Source organism: Cydia splendana, chromosome 11 (assembly GCF_910591565.1).
Source record: "Cydia splendana chromosome 11, ilCydSple1.2, whole genome shotgun sequence".
NCBI lineage: Eukaryota > Metazoa > Arthropoda > Insecta > Lepidoptera > Tortricidae > Cydia > Cydia splendana.
This window is the reverse complement of record NC_085970.1, coordinates 11955690-11971505: the sequence shown is the minus strand read 5'-3', so window position 1 is coordinate 11971505 and position 15816 is coordinate 11955690. Positions and strand designations below refer to the sequence as shown.

Below are 15816 nucleotides of genomic sequence, written 5' to 3'. Positions count from 1 at the left end.
GGTCCAAAGCCAGGCGCCTTCGATTCTCTCATATTAAAAGTATCGGGCGTAGCGTGACACGCTGTATGATTACCAAAGCCGGCCTCATACTCAAAGCGTCGGGCGTAGCCCGACGTACGTGGCGCGCTGCACGCGGTCCAAAGCCAGTCCCCTCAACATCCTCATACTAAAAGTGTCGGGCGTAGCCCGACGTACGTGACACGCTGTACGCTTACTAAAGCCGGGCGCTTTCGGCGCCCTCTTACTCAAAGCGTCGGGCGTGTACGAGGCGCGTTGTACGCGTTCTAAAGCCGGGCGCCTTCGGCGCCGTAATGGTAAAAGAGTCGGATGTAGCCCGACGTACGTGGCGCGCTGCACTCGGTCCAAAGCCAGGCGCCTTTGACTCTCTCATACTAAGTGTCGGGCGTAGGCCCACATACGTGACACGCTGTACCCTTACCAAGACGCCTTCAGTGCCCTCTTGCTCAAAGCGTCGTGCGTAGCCCGACGTTCGTGGCGCACTGTACGCGTTCCAAAGTAGTCGGGCGTAGCCCGATATATGCGGCGCTCTGCGTGCCTTTCTGTGCTGAGGACGCCCTCGCAAAAGTACTATAAAGTGACTTCAAATGATTATTAACGAAATCATGACCCCAAAATTAATTAAATAAATAAAATATTAAAAAACACGACTGCGAAAAAGCGAACTGAAAAGATAAAAATATTTTTTAGTTGTGTTAGTTACTCAACTTAATGAATGTAAAAATTCTAAAAAGTATAAAATAAAATAAATTAATTAAAAATTAAAAAACACGACTGCGACAAACGGGATGTGAAAAGACAAAAATAATTTTTAGTTGTGTTAGTTACTCAACTTAATGAATGTAAAAAATTATTAGAATATGAGTGTTTAGTGAAGGTTATAAACAACAAACGCAAAAGTTTTATGCTCATTTAGGATCGTGACTGTACCTGTGTATTTTATTTCAATTGCAGTCGGGGACCTTTTAAATGGGAAAATGTCAATACATCAAGGTCCCCGACTGCAATTGAAATAAAATACACAGGTAAATTCACGATTCTAAATGAGCATAAAACTTTTGCGTTTGTTGTTTATAACCTTCACTAAACACTCATATTCTAATAATTTTTTACATTCATTAAGTTGAGTAACTAACACAACTAAAAATTATTTTTGTCTTTCCACATCCCGTTTGTCGCAGTCGTGTTTTTTAATTTTGAATTAATTTATTTCATTATTGTTTTACAGCTGTTTTTAGAGTAATAGAGTAAATGATTGAGTAAGTGTTATCAGAGTAATAAAAGAAGATAAAAGGTAAAAACCCGCGCAATGGCCATTTCTCCCGTCATATTCGTGCGGCGCGCCATTACTTATTTTTATTTATTTATTCAAACGAAGCGCTTAATATCTAGTTTGGTCGATCTTTTGTTTCCTTCTAATTTCCTGGCTTGACGCCCCCTCTTAACAGAGAAGTGGTAATTAGCAAGTTTTAATTGGATTTCCTTTATTGTTTCAGGATGCGGACACCGTGGAGAAACTTAACGAGAGTGGGGACCTCAGGAAAATGCTTAAGCCTTATAAGGTAAATAGTCTTTGTTTTCAAAAAGTGCATTGCAAATTTGTATGATTTTTTTTTTTATTTGTATAGAACTTTTTGTTTTTATTGTTTTTTGAGAGCATAAAGGATGACTCACACTAGAACGGTCCGGGTCCGGGACAAGACGTCCGAGACATCAGTTTTCTATAAAAAAACATCACGTGATCACCGAAGACCCGTCACAGTATCCCAATGTCAATATCCGATACAAAATGAGACTAAACCAAACGCGTACATCTGTCACGCTATCGAATCAAATTTACACGTACGGGATCTGACCTGCCATTTCACACCAATATTTTATTCGAATACTTACCACTCAAGGTCCAACATCACAGAATAAAGGATGACTCACGCTAGACCGGGCCGGGGCCGAGCCGGAGCTTCCTGCGCTTCGTTTTCTATGGAAAGCACCACGTGATCACGTGATCAGCCGTCATAGAAAATGATATGTCGGACGCCCTCGGCCCGGTCTAGCGTGAGCCATCCTAAGGTGCGTTTAATTACATGTTTTATGTCTCGTTGTTATGATGTTATCCACAATTTTTTATTTTATTAGCCTGTTGTAGTGACCCATTGCTGGGCAAAGGCCTCTCCCCCTGATTTCCACAACTCCCGTTATAGTGCCTTCTCCGGCCAGCCACTGATGAAGGCGTCTAAGTCATCCCGCCATCTCCGTCTGGGCCTGCCACGTCCGCGCTTCTTTTGCGGCATCCACTTGGTGGCTATACTAGCCCACCTATCCGGATGCATGCGGCAGACGTGACCCGCCCAGTCCCACTTCAGTCTGGCGGTCTTCTCCCCCACGTCAGCTATGCGTGTTTTGGAGCGCAATGTGGTGTTTCGGATTTATCTTGTATAAAAATTCTGAGAAACATCCATAGACGCTTTTTTTTTCTGTAGTAATTTCATTATATTTATCAATAGGTATTCACTTACTCCGGTTGCTTAAAAGCTTTACAGAATCTTCTTTCTAAGAAATAATTATGAACAGATACGCGCGTGTTAACTTCCAATTTCAAATTGCTACGTTTTAAAGTTAGAAATTAACAGTAGGAAATATTGAATGCTTGACAAATTATCAAAGAAAATTACTATACAACGTTCAAAAGTTAATGGGACAAATAGTTTCGCCATTTCTAAGAAATTGTGTATAAGATAGCTTAGGCTCTCCGCACACGGTGTCGTAACGTAAGAGACGCGTAAGCGTATCGTAATACGCGCGTAGAACGAGAGCGCTACGCAGTGTTGGCCGTAATGGTTAATTCTAATTAACAATTGATCAATTGCATTAACCATTAATTCCGCAATTAATCAATTGCATTACGCATCAATATAATTAAAATTAGTTAGAATTGAAGTTTGAGACGTTTAATTACATTGATTGTCAATCTGCATTAACGTTTAATGGAATTAAATAATTTATTTCATAAACTAATAATTAATGTTACTTTTGCTTGGAACTATTAAAATTATAAATAAAAATAACCATTAATACAAGCTTCAGTGAATTATCAGATCGTGATACATATTTTAACATGAGACTCTACACTATATGTTTCTATACACTCATTATAGGTGTATTCCTATTTGTCGCTGCCATATGTGAATTGGAGACAAATGGGAAACGGGGACAAATGGGATATATATGCAGAACCTATTCCATCTGTTCCAGGTGGGAACAAATGGGAAAACATCAGAAAATGAAGTGTTCCCATTTGTCCCCACCTTATTGGTGTGGAGACAAATGGGAAACGGGGACAAATGGGATTTATATGCAGCGTCTATTCCATCTGTTCCAGGTGGGAAAAAATGGGAAAACATGGGAAAATGATGTGTTCACATTTGTCTCCACACCAATAAGGTGGGGACAAATGGGAATGTTTTATACGAATGAATATGAACGGCGGGAAACAAAAGGGATATACCCGATATTAGTGTTCCCATTTGTCTCCGCTCCAATGAGATGGGGAAAAATGAAAATATTTCTATGCAGCGTCTTTTCCCATGTTTCTATACACTCATTATCTAGGTGTATTCCTATTTGTCCCTGCCATATGTGAGTTGGAGACAAATGGGAAACGGGGACAAATGGTATTTATATGCAGAGCCTATTCCATCTGTTCCAGGTGGGAACAAATGGACATACATCAGAAAATTATGTGTTCCCATTTGTCCCCCCCTTATTGGTGTGGAGACAAATGGTAAACGGGAACAAATGGGATTAATATGCAGCGTCTATTCCATCTGTTCTAGGTGGGAACAAATGGGAAAACATCGGAAAATGATGTGCTCCCATTTGTCTCCACACCAATAAGGTGGGGACAAATGGGAAATATTTATATGCAGTCTTTTCCTACATGTTCCTCGCGGGGACAAATGGGAATACACCCATTATTGGTTATAATGGGTGCATTATTGGTGTATTCCCACTTGTCCCCTATGCATGTGTCCTACGCCATACATGAGAAGGGACAAATGGGAATACATCATTTTCCGATGTTTTCCCATTTGTTCCCGATTCGCGTGACCTACGCCATGCATGAAGCTGGGACAAATGGGAATGTTTTATATGAATGAATATGAACGGCGGGGAACAAAAGGGATACACCCGATATTAGTGTTCCCATTTGTCTCCGCTCCAATGAGATGGGGAAAAATGGAAATATTTCTGTGCAGCTTATTTTCCCATATGTTTCTATACACTCATTATAGGTGTGTTCCTATTTGTACCTGCCATATGTGAGTTGGAGATAAATGGGAAACGGGGACAAATGGGATTTATATGCAGAGCCTATTCCATCTGTTCCAGGTGGGAACAAATGAGAAAACATCGCAAAATGAAGTGTTCCCATTTGTCCCCACCTTATTAGTGTGGAGACAAATGGGAAACGGGGACAAATGGGATTTATATGCAGCGTCTATTCCATCTGTTCCAGGTGGGACAAAATGGGAAAATGATGTGTTCCCATTTGTCCCTTCTCTCATGTATGGCGTAGGACACGTGGATAGGGGATAAGTGGGAATACGCCAATAATGCACCCATTATAACCAATAATGAGTGTATTCCCATTTGTCCCCTCGGGGAACATATAGGAAAAGACTGCATATAAATATTTCCCGTTTGTCCCCACCTTATTGGTGTGGAGACAAATGGGAACACATCATTTTCCGATGTTTTCCCATTTGTTCCCACCTGGAACAGATGGAATAGACGCTGCATATAAATCCCATTTGTCCCCGTTTCCCATTTGTCTTTACACCAATAAGGTGGGGACAAATGGGAACACATCATTTTCTGATGTTTTCCCATTTGTTCCCAACTGGAACAGATGGAATAGGCTCTGCATATAAATCCCATTTGTCCCCGTTTCCCATTTGTCTCCAACTCACATATGGCAGGGTCAAATAGGAATACACCTATAATGAGTGTATATAAACATATGGGAAAAGACGCTGCATAGAAATATTTTCATTTTTCCCCATCTCATTGGAGCGGAGCCAAATGGGAACACTAATATCGGGCGTATCCCTTTTGTTCCCCGCCGTTCATATTCATTCATATAAAACATTCCCATTTATCCCCACCTTATTGGTGTGGAGACAAATGTGAACACATCATTTTCCCATGTTTTCCCATTTTTTCCCACCTGGAACAGATGGAATAGACGCTGCATATAAATCCCATTTACCCCGTTTCCCATTTGTCTCCACACCAATAAGGTGGGAACAAATAGGAACACATCATTTTCTGATGTTTTCCCATTTGTTCCCACCTGGAACAGATGGAATAGGCTCTGCATATAAATCCCATTTGTCCCCGTTTCCCATTTGTCTCCACACCAATAAGAAGGGGACAAATGGGAACACTTCATTTTCCGATGTTTTCTCATTTGTTCCCACCTGGAACAGATGGAATAGGCTCTGCATATAAATCCCATTTGTCCCCGTTTCCCATTTGTCTCCAACTCACATATGGCAGGGACAAATAGGAATACACCTATAATGAGTGTATAGAAACATGGGAAAAGAAGCTGCACAGAAATATTTCCATTTTTCCCCATCTCATTGGAGCGGAGACAAATGGGAACACTAATATCGGGTGTATCCCTTTTGTTCCCCGCCGTTCATATTCATTCACATAAAACATTCCCATTTGTCCCAGCTTCATGCATGGCGTAGGTCACGCGAATCGGGGACAAATGGGAATACACCAATAAGCACCCATTATTACCAATAATTACCAATAATGGGTGAATTCCCATTTGTCTTCGCGGGGAACATATGGGAAAACCCTGCATAAAAATACAGAGACAAAAATTACGATGTTTATTCTTGTTAATAGTTAATTATCAATCACATTTTTAATTTTCATTCAAAATTGATTTAATTTTTAATGGTTTGTAAAGCAATAACCATTAAATCTTTTTAATTGTTAGTGGTTCGAAATAAATTAATATTAATGCAAATTGATGATCAATGCAATTGATAATTAATTTCCCTTCAATGGTTAATGGTTAATGGCAATTAACCTTTTCAATGGTTAATTTTTAATGGTCAATTGCATTAACGTTCGGCCAACACTGGCGCTACGAGCACGAACAAGTTCAAAAAAGTCCGCACACGAAGCGTCGTCGTAGCGTATCAGATTTCTGTCGTCATTACGCTAGTCGTAGCGTAAGACTGGCGTAAAACCAAAGCGTAAACTAATGAGATATCACTTATAAAACGATTACGCCTACGCGACCCTTCGTGCGCAGAACTCTACGCCACTTGTAAGCGTATCGTAAAAACGTTACGAATACGCCAACGACGTTTGAATGTTTGAATCTAACCTAACCTAAAAACAAAATAGATGAGCACCTATTATTTACAATATCTGGGCGATATTGACACATTCCGTTTAATTACCATCTCTTATATTAATTTTCACTGTAATCATTTAATGATTAATATCTGGGAGACCGAGCAATCATATAAAAACTCAAAATGCGCGTTTATCCAGAAATAAGACCTAGCTAGATCGATGTATCGCCCCCGAATATAGCAAATTTCATCGAAATCGTTAGAGTCGTTTCCGAGATCCCCGAAAAATATATATAAATAAACAAGAATTGCTCGTTTAAAGGTATTACATTGAATTATAATTTATGAAAGTAGGTATTTTATTAAAACATTTGTTTGTATCAAAAATCAGTAAACCTGACAATGAAAGGAAGATGGAAAAGATGCTCGGCACTGTATCGCGGCCTTAATAATAACAACAGTTTCCCTTGGAACCCCTTTATTGTTGCAGAAGTTTCCTTTAATTTCCTTTGCAAGTTATCCAATTTCTTGATCTGTTCAGATCGGGAGCTTTGTTTTCCATATTTTCATTCTCTTTATTACTTTGAAAAGTCGAAGTCGAAACTGAGATAGCTCCTGTAAATCGATAAAGTTCGAAGCTGGAACTTGGGAGACATGAGCGAAAAGACTATTGTATGAAGTTTAGGGCAACGTTGTTTAATGTCGATAAGACATAAAGTAATTTTCTTATTTATAATTGATACCTACACGGTTCTTGTTTCTAGAACTTGTGTTGTTTGTAAATATAAGACACCGCACGACTGCGATCTGTCTGATCCCAGTTTTACCTGTTTCACTTCTCATGTAGATTTAAGGTTGACTCACGCTGACCCGAGCCGTGCCCGGGCCGAGGCATTCGGCATGTCATTTTGTATGACAGCTGATCGGTGATCACGTGGTGCTTTCCATAGAAAACGAAACGTCGGACGCTCCGGCCCGGCTTCGACCCGGTCTAGCGTGAATCAACCTTTAACAAAAGCATATTACTTATATCAATATATCTACATATTCCTTCCTGTTTTATTTACCTACAAATATTGTACAAAATATCAGACACAGTTTTCAAAAAGTGCATTGCAAATTTGTATGATTTTTTTTTTATTTGTATAGAACTTTTTGTTTTTATTGTTTTTTGAGAGCATAAAGGATGACTCACACTAGAACGGTCCGGGTCCGGGACAAGACGTCCGAGACATCAGTTTTCTATAAAAAAACATCACGTGATCACCGAAGACCCGTCACAGTATCCCAATGTCAATATCCGATACAAAATGAGACTAAACCAAACGCGTACATCTGTCACGCTATCGAATCAAATTTACACGTACGGGATCTGACCTGCCATTTCACACCAATATTTTATTCGAATACTTACCACTCAAGGTCCAACATCACAGAATAAAGGATGACTCACGCTAGACCGGGCCGGGGCCGAGCCGGAGCTTCCTGCGCTTCGTTTTCTATGGAAAGCACCACGTGATCACGTGATCAGCCGTCATAGAAAATGATATGTCGGACGCCCTCGGCCCGGTCTAGCGTGAGCCATCCTAAGGTGCGTTTAATTACATGTTTTATGTCTCGTTGTTATGATGTTATCCACAATTTTTTATTTTATTAGCCTGTTGTAGTGACCCATTGCTGGGCAAAGGCCTCTCCCCCTGATTTCCACAACTCCCGTTATAGTGCCTTCTCCGGCCAGCCACTGATGAAGGCGTCTAAGTCATCCCGCCATCTCCGTCTGGGCCTGCCACGTCCGCGCTTCTTTTGCGGCATCCACTTGGTGGCTATACTAGCCCACCTATCCGGATGCATGCGGCAGACGTGACCCGCCCAGTCCCACTTCAGTCTGGCGGTCTTCTCCCCCACGTCAGCTATGCGTGTTTTGGAGCGCAATGTGGTGTTTCGGATTTATCTTGTATAAAAATTCTGAGAAACATCCATAGACGCTTTTTTTTTCTGTAGTAATTTCATTATATTTATCAATAGGTATTCACTTACTCCGGTTGCTTAAAAGCTTTACAGAATCTTCTTTCTAAGAAATAATTATGAACAGATACGCGCGTGTTAACTTCCAATTTCAAATTGCTACGTTTTAAAGTTAGAAATTAACAGTAGGAAATATTGAATGCTTGACAAATTATCAAAGAAAATTACTATACAACGTTCAAAAGTTAATGGGACAAATAGTTTCGCCATTTCTAAGAAATTGTGTATAAGATAGCTTAGGCTCTCCGCACACGGTGTCGTAACGTAAGAGACGCGTAAGCGTATCGTAATACGCGCGTAGAACGAGAGCGCTACGCAGTGTTGGCCGTAATGGTTAATTCTAATTAACAATTGATCAATTGCATTAACCATTAATTCCGCAATTAATCAATTGCATTACGCATCAATATAATTAAAATTAGTTAGAATTGAAGTTTGAGACGTTTAATTACATTGATTGTCAATCTGCATTAACGTTTAATGGAATTAAATAATTTATTTCATAAACTAATAATTAATGTTACTTTTGCTTGGAACTATTAAAATTATAAATAAAAATAACCATTAATACAAGCTTCAGTGAATTATCAGATCGTGATACATATTTTAACATGAGACTCTACACTATATGTTTCTATACACTCATTATAGGTGTATTCCTATTTGTCGCTGCCATATGTGAATTGGAGACAAATGGGAAACGGGGACAAATGGGATATATATGCAGAACCTATTCCATCTGTTCCAGGTGGGAACAAATGGGAAAACATCAGAAAATGAAGTGTTCCCATTTGTCCCCACCTTATTGGTGTGGAGACAAATGGGAAACGGGGACAAATGGGATTTATATGCAGCGTCTATTCCATCTGTTCCAGGTGGGAAAAATGGGAAAACATGGGAAAATGATGTGTTCACATTTGTCTCCACACCAATAAGGTGGGGACAAATGGGAATGTTTTATACGAATGAATATGAACGGCGGGAAACAAAAGGGATATACCCGATATTAGTGTTCCCATTTGTCTCCGCTCCAATGAGATGGGGAAAAATGAAAATATTTCTATGCAGCGTCTTTTCCCATGTTTCTATACACTCATTATCTAGGTGTATTCCTATTTGTCCCTGCCATATGTGAGTTGGAGACAAATGGGAAACGGGGACAAATGGTATTTATATGCAGAGCCTATTCCATCTGTTCCAGGTGGGAACAAATGGACATACATCAGAAAATTATGTGTTCCCATTTGTCCCCCCCTTATTGGTGTGGAGACAAATGGTAAACGGGAACAAATGGGATTAATATGCAGCGTCTATTCCATCTGTTCTAGGTGGGAACAAATGGGAAAACATCGGAAAATGATGTGTTCCCATTTGTCTCCACACCAATAAGGTGGGGACAAATGGGAAATATTTATATGCAGTCTTTTCCTACATGTTCCTCGCGGGGACAAATGGGAATACACCCATTATTGGTTATAATGGGTGCATTATTGGTGTATTCCCACTTGTCCCCTATGCATGTGTCCTACGCCATACATGAGAAGGGACAAATGGGAATACATCATTTTCCGATGTTTTCCCATTTGTTCCCGATTCGCGTGACCTACGCCATGCATGAAGCTGGGACAAATGGGAATGTTTTATATGAATGAATATGAACGGCGGGGAACAAAAGGGATACACCCGATATTAGTGTTCCCATTTGTCTCCGCTCCAATGAGATGGGGAAAAATGGAAATATTTCTGTGCAGCTTATTTTCCCATATGTTTCTATACACTCATTATAGGTGTGTTCCTATTTGTACCTGCCATATGTGAGTTGGAGATAAATGGGAAACGGGGACAAATGGGATTTATATGCAGAGCCTATTCCATCTGTTCCAGGTGGGAACAAATGAGAAAACATCGCAAAATGAAGTGTTCCCATTTGTCCCCACCTTATTAGTGTGGAGACAAATGGGAAACGGGGACAAATGGGATTTATATGCAGCGTCTATTCCATCTGTTCCAGGTGGGACAAAATGGGAAAATGATGTGTTCCCATTTGTCCCTTCTCTCATGTATGGCGTAGGACACGTGGATAGGGGATAAGTGGGAATACGCCAATAATGCACCCATTATAACCAATAATGAGTGTATTCCCATTTGTCCCCTCGGGGAACATATAGGAAAAGACTGCATATAAATATTTCCCGTTTGTCCCCACCTTATTGGTGTGGAGACAAATGGGAACACATCATTTTCCGATGTTTTCCCATTTGTTCCCACCTGGAACAGATGGAATAGACGCTGCATATAAATCCCATTTGTCCCCGTTTCCCATTTGTCTTTACACCAATAAGGTGGGGACAAATGGGAACACATCATTTTCTGATGTTTTCCCATTTGTTCCCAACTGGAACAGATGGAATAGGCTCTGCATATAAATCCCATTTGTCCCCGTTTCCCATTTGTCTCCAACTCACATATGGCAGGGTCAAATAGGAATACACCTATAATGAGTGTATATAAACATATGGGAAAAGACGCTGCATAGAAATATTTTCATTTTTCCCCATCTCATTGGAGCGGAGCCAAATGGGAACACTAATATCGGGCGTATCCCTTTTGTTCCCCGCCGTTCATATTCATTCATATAAAACATTCCCATTTATCCCCACCTTATTGGTGTGGAGACAAATGTGAACACATCATTTTCCCATGTTTTCCCATTTTTTCCCACCTGGAACAGATGGAATAGACGCTGCATATAAATCCCATTTACCCCGTTTCCCATTTGTCTCCACACCAATAAGGTGGGAACAAATAGGAACACATCATTTTCTGATGTTTTCCCATTTGTTCCCACCTGGAACAGATGGAATAGGCTCTGCATATAAATCCCATTTGTCCCCGTTTCCCATTTGTCTCCACACCAATAAGAAGGGGACAAATGGGAACACTTCATTTTCCGATGTTTTCTCATTTGTTCCCACCTGGAACAGATGGAATAGGCTCTGCATATAAATCCCATTTGTCCCCGTTTCCCATTTGTCTCCAACTCACATATGGCAGGGACAAATAGGAATACACCTATAATGAGTGTATAGAAACATGGGAAAAGAAGCTGCACAGAAATATTTCCATTTTTCCCCATCTCATTGGAGCGGAGACAAATGGGAACACTAATATCGGGTGTATCCCTTTTGTTCCCCGCCGTTCATATTCATTCACATAAAACATTCCCATTTGTCCCAGCTTCATGCATGGCGTAGGTCACGCGAATCGGGGACAAATGGGAATACACCAATAAGCACCCATTATTACCAATAATTACCAATAATGGGTGAATTCCCATTTGTCTTCGCGGGGAACATATGGGAAAACCCTGCATAAAAATACAGAGACAAAAATTACGATGTTTATTCTTGTTAATAGTTAATTATCAATCACATTTTTAATTTTCATTCAAAATTGATTTAATTTTTAATGGTTTGTAAAGCAATAACCATTAAATCTTTTTAATTGTTAGTGGTTCGAAATAAATTAATATTAATGCAAATTGATGATCAATGCAATTGATAATTAATTTCCCTTCAATGGTTAATGGTTAATGGCAATTAACCTTTTCAATGGTTAATTTTTAATGGTCAATTGCATTAACGTTCGGCCAACACTGGCGCTACGAGCACGAACAAGTTCAAAAAAGTCCGCACACGAAGCGTCGTCGTAGCGTATCAGATTTCTGTCGTCATTACGCTAGTCGTAGCGTAAGACTGGCGTAAAACCAAAGCGTAAACTAATGAGATATCACTTATAAAACGATTACGCCTACGCGACCCTTCGTGCGCAGAACTCTACGCCACTTGTAAGCGTATCGTAAAAACGTTACGAATACGCCAACGACGTTTGAATGTTTGAATCTAACCTAACCTAAAAACAAAATAGATGAGCACCTATTATTTACAATATCTGGGCGATATTGACACATTCCGTTTAATTACCATCTCTTATATTAATTTTCACTGTAATCATTTAATGATTAATATCTGGGAGACCGAGCAATCATATAAAAACTCAAAATGCGCGTTTATCCAGAAATAAGACCTAGCTAGATCGATGTATCGCCCCCGAATATAGCAAATTTCATCGAAATCGTTAGAGTCGTTTCCGAGATCCCCGAAAAATATATATAAATAAACAAGAATTGCTCGTTTAAAGGTATTACATTGAATTATAATTTATGAAAGTAGGTATTTTATTAAAACATTTGTTTGTATCAAAAATCAGTAAACCTGACAATGAAAGGAAGATGGAAAAGATGCTCGGCACTGTATCGCGGCCTTAATAATAACAACAGTTTCCCTTGGAACCCCTTTATTGTTGCAGAAGTTTCCTTTAATTTCCTTTGCAAGTTATCCAATTTCTTGATCTGTTCAGATCGGGAGCTTTGTTTTCCATATTTTCATTCTCTTTATTACTTTGAAAAGTCGAAGTCGAAACTGAGATAGCTCCTGTAAATCGATAAAGTTCGAAGCTGGAACTTGGGAGACATGAGCGAAAAGACTATTGTATGAAGTTTAGGGCAACGTTGTTTAATGTCGATAAGACATAAAGTAATTTTCTTATTTATAATTGATACCTACACGGTTCTTGTTTCTAGAACTTGTGTTGTTTGTAAATATAAGACACCGCACGACTGCGATCTGTCTGATCCCAGTTTTACCTGTTTCACTTCTCATGTAGATTTAAGGTTGACTCACGCTGACCCGAGCCGTGCCCGGGCCGAGGCATTCGGCATGTCATTTTGTATGACAGCTGATCGGTGATCACGTGGTGCTTTCCATAGAAAACGAAACGTCGGACGCTCCGGCCCGGCTTCGACCCGGTCTAGCGTGAATCAACCTTTAACAAAAGCATATTACTTATATCAATATATCTACATATTCCTTCCTGTTTTATTTACCTACAAATATTGTACAAAATATCAGACACAATTGAATATAGAATATCTACAATATTCATTTCTGAATAACGGATTTTTTATACGTATTTAATTCGTTATTTTTCGATATTTATCATCGTCTAGCACGTGTCTGGCACCCACTTACAAGCTTTTAGGTAGTGAGCTGAGTGTAAACAATCTGTATAAGATTTTAGCATAATATTTACTTACATATTTAATAGGCACGTGTAAACGCCTTATAACCTATAAAATAATCCAACAGAATCCTTTCTTTTGTGTCAGAGTAAAATCAGGAACATTAATAATCGTCATTAAAAAATGCGTCTACTTTGCTCCGAAATTTGCTCCATAAATTCGTTTTTTTTTATTGTTTTATTGTGCCCATCACTACTACCATGTTCTTACACTTAAATGAGGTTGTGATATACTTATAATGTATAAAAACTCTTGGAGCACAATTACCCACTGGGGAGCTAAGTAGGCAAGTTTTACGGTAAGGCCTTAAAGCCACCCGACCTGTCAGTTGTACTGAGAGTAAACTCTCTGACTGACAGGTCGGACAGTGTGTACCCGGCTTTACATGGCTAGCAACAGTTTGGCAATCCATCACTATTAACGCGACGTGTTTACGTTTACACTGGCACATGGTGCCATTTAATGGATTGATTCCCCGTTGCTAGGGCGGTTTTGGTTTGATTGAATTTGGTTCTCCGGATAGTTAAAGTTAAATCATATATAACAAGTAAGGATAAGGGGGGTAAGAGAATCTATGGGGCAAGTGAAACACTTGTAGGGAAAATAAACAGTTTGCGATACTTAAATATATTATACTAAATGCGTAATGGCAATGAGTGACAGTAGCGCAAGTTCTTAAAAACTCGCTTTTTTTTGTGTAAAGGTGGCCACTGACGAGCCTTCCAACAGTCCAAATAGCGTGGCTGCAATCCAAAATCGGTCCGTGAATGTCAAAAACGTACAATGTTTAATATTAGGATGCCGTCCATTTGGATGAATCCATTATAACGGCATCCATTTGGAAGGCTCGTCAGTGGCCTGCTTAACATGACAAGTCACTACTTAGAGGATATAACCAACGGAGACGCTAATAGGTAGACTAGGTAGGTAGGTAGGTAGGTAATAAGCACTAGGTAGGCATTTATTCTTTAGAATTGAAATTCTAATATCAATTAACATTTTATGTTCAACGTTCTTGAGAATATTTGATTAATCAAAATAAAACTCCTGATTTTATTAGCTTCGCTCTTGATGAGAAAACATCAAAGAGGTTAGAAACACTTTTTTGTGAGCAAAATTATTATTTTCGTGTTTCATTTTCCTCATTTTTTCGAATACCGTCTGGATTTGCTTATTGCGATTCAATACAAATACTAAAGCTTTCAGATAGTTTATTTTATACTTAATGAAATTTTATTGGTTTCTGTAAAACGAAAACTAAGAAAACAAGAAAGTAATATTGTGTCTAGCAGTGATTTCGGGTTAACCCCCGTTAAAACGCCATGTTATATTCCGTCACTCGAGTTAAATTCGGACCCTTATTTAACGCATGCTATGCCAGCGCAAGCTACGCTTTACGCGTGTAGCCGATTCCGTGTAGTTTCCGCTTTGTAGCGAAAAGTGCCTACAAATAGAGAACCCGCCTAGCGGATTGCTGGCGGTGAATGTGTTCATATTTGTTGCCTTTTAATAGCACTTTCTTAATTCGTTTCCTAACACCCCTTATTTCTTTTACAAAAAGTTAAAGATACATACATATGCATACATAAAATTAACTAAAAAATACCCACGAAGAAGTATTCTCTATCATTTGTCCTCTGGGCATGTTGCCCATCATGCAGATTAATTTTTGCGCAAGAAAGCCGCCCGCACTGGAGTCAACTGGTCTCCCTTAAACGTTCGTTGAAATGTATTTAACCAAACATTTCTCAATTTCCAGAGTCCCGACGCCTGCCACACGTGTCAGATGTGCGGCGGATTCCGCCTGTTACCCTGCAGAATCTGCAACGGCTCCAAGAAAAGCTTACACCGCAACCACTTCACGGCTGAGTTCGTGGCCCTCAAGTGTATGAACTGCGATGAGGTCGGGCTCGTACGGTGTGAGGTGTGCTCTTGAAGCTGGGAACACGCTTTCAAGAAGATTACAAAATGTGGTTAGCAGAACGTGTGTGAAATGCAATGGAAATGAAGACGGACTTTTAAAGTTAGTGAAATATGTCGAATAAATGCAGGAAATAGATCTGAGATGAGGCCTTATTCGAGATGTACTGTGAGATTTCGCATCCACATCAAATCAACCTTGATTTAATGGCATCTTGATTCTATCAAGTTTGGATTCGATCAAAAATTTTGACAACTGCAAGTATTCGACAACTCACAATTTTTTCCACGTCAACGGGAGATCAACTTGATACGTCAGTTATCGCTAGT

At 39.6% G+C, this 15816-nt stretch overlaps 1 protein-coding gene and 2 long non-coding RNA genes across 3 annotated transcripts in view; all 3 read left to right on the top strand.

The window, feature by feature from the left end:
• LOC134794895 (glutaredoxin domain-containing cysteine-rich protein CG31559-like) overlaps window positions 1–15516 on the top strand; it is a 159248-nt gene extending 143732 nt beyond the window's left edge. The window contains exons 4-5 of the mRNA XM_063766738.1: window positions 1515–1580; window positions 15326–15516. Coding sequence (XP_063622808.1) covers window positions 1515–1580; window positions 15326–15502 — 243 coding nt within the window. The 3' untranslated portion in view covers window positions 15503–15516. The remainder of the gene's footprint in view (window positions 1–1514; window positions 1581–15325) is intronic.
• LOC134795054 (uncharacterized) lies at window positions 2758–6279 on the top strand. Its single transcript, XR_010144778.1, has 2 exons — window positions 2758–2840; window positions 6192–6279. It is a non-coding gene; the product is annotated as an uncharacterized LOC134795054 (long non-coding RNA).
• Window positions 8662–12182, top strand: LOC134795053 (uncharacterized). Its single transcript, XR_010144777.1, has 2 exons — window positions 8662–8744; window positions 12095–12182. It is a non-coding gene; the product is annotated as an uncharacterized LOC134795053 (long non-coding RNA).
• Window positions 15517–15816: the final 300 nt, after the last annotated feature.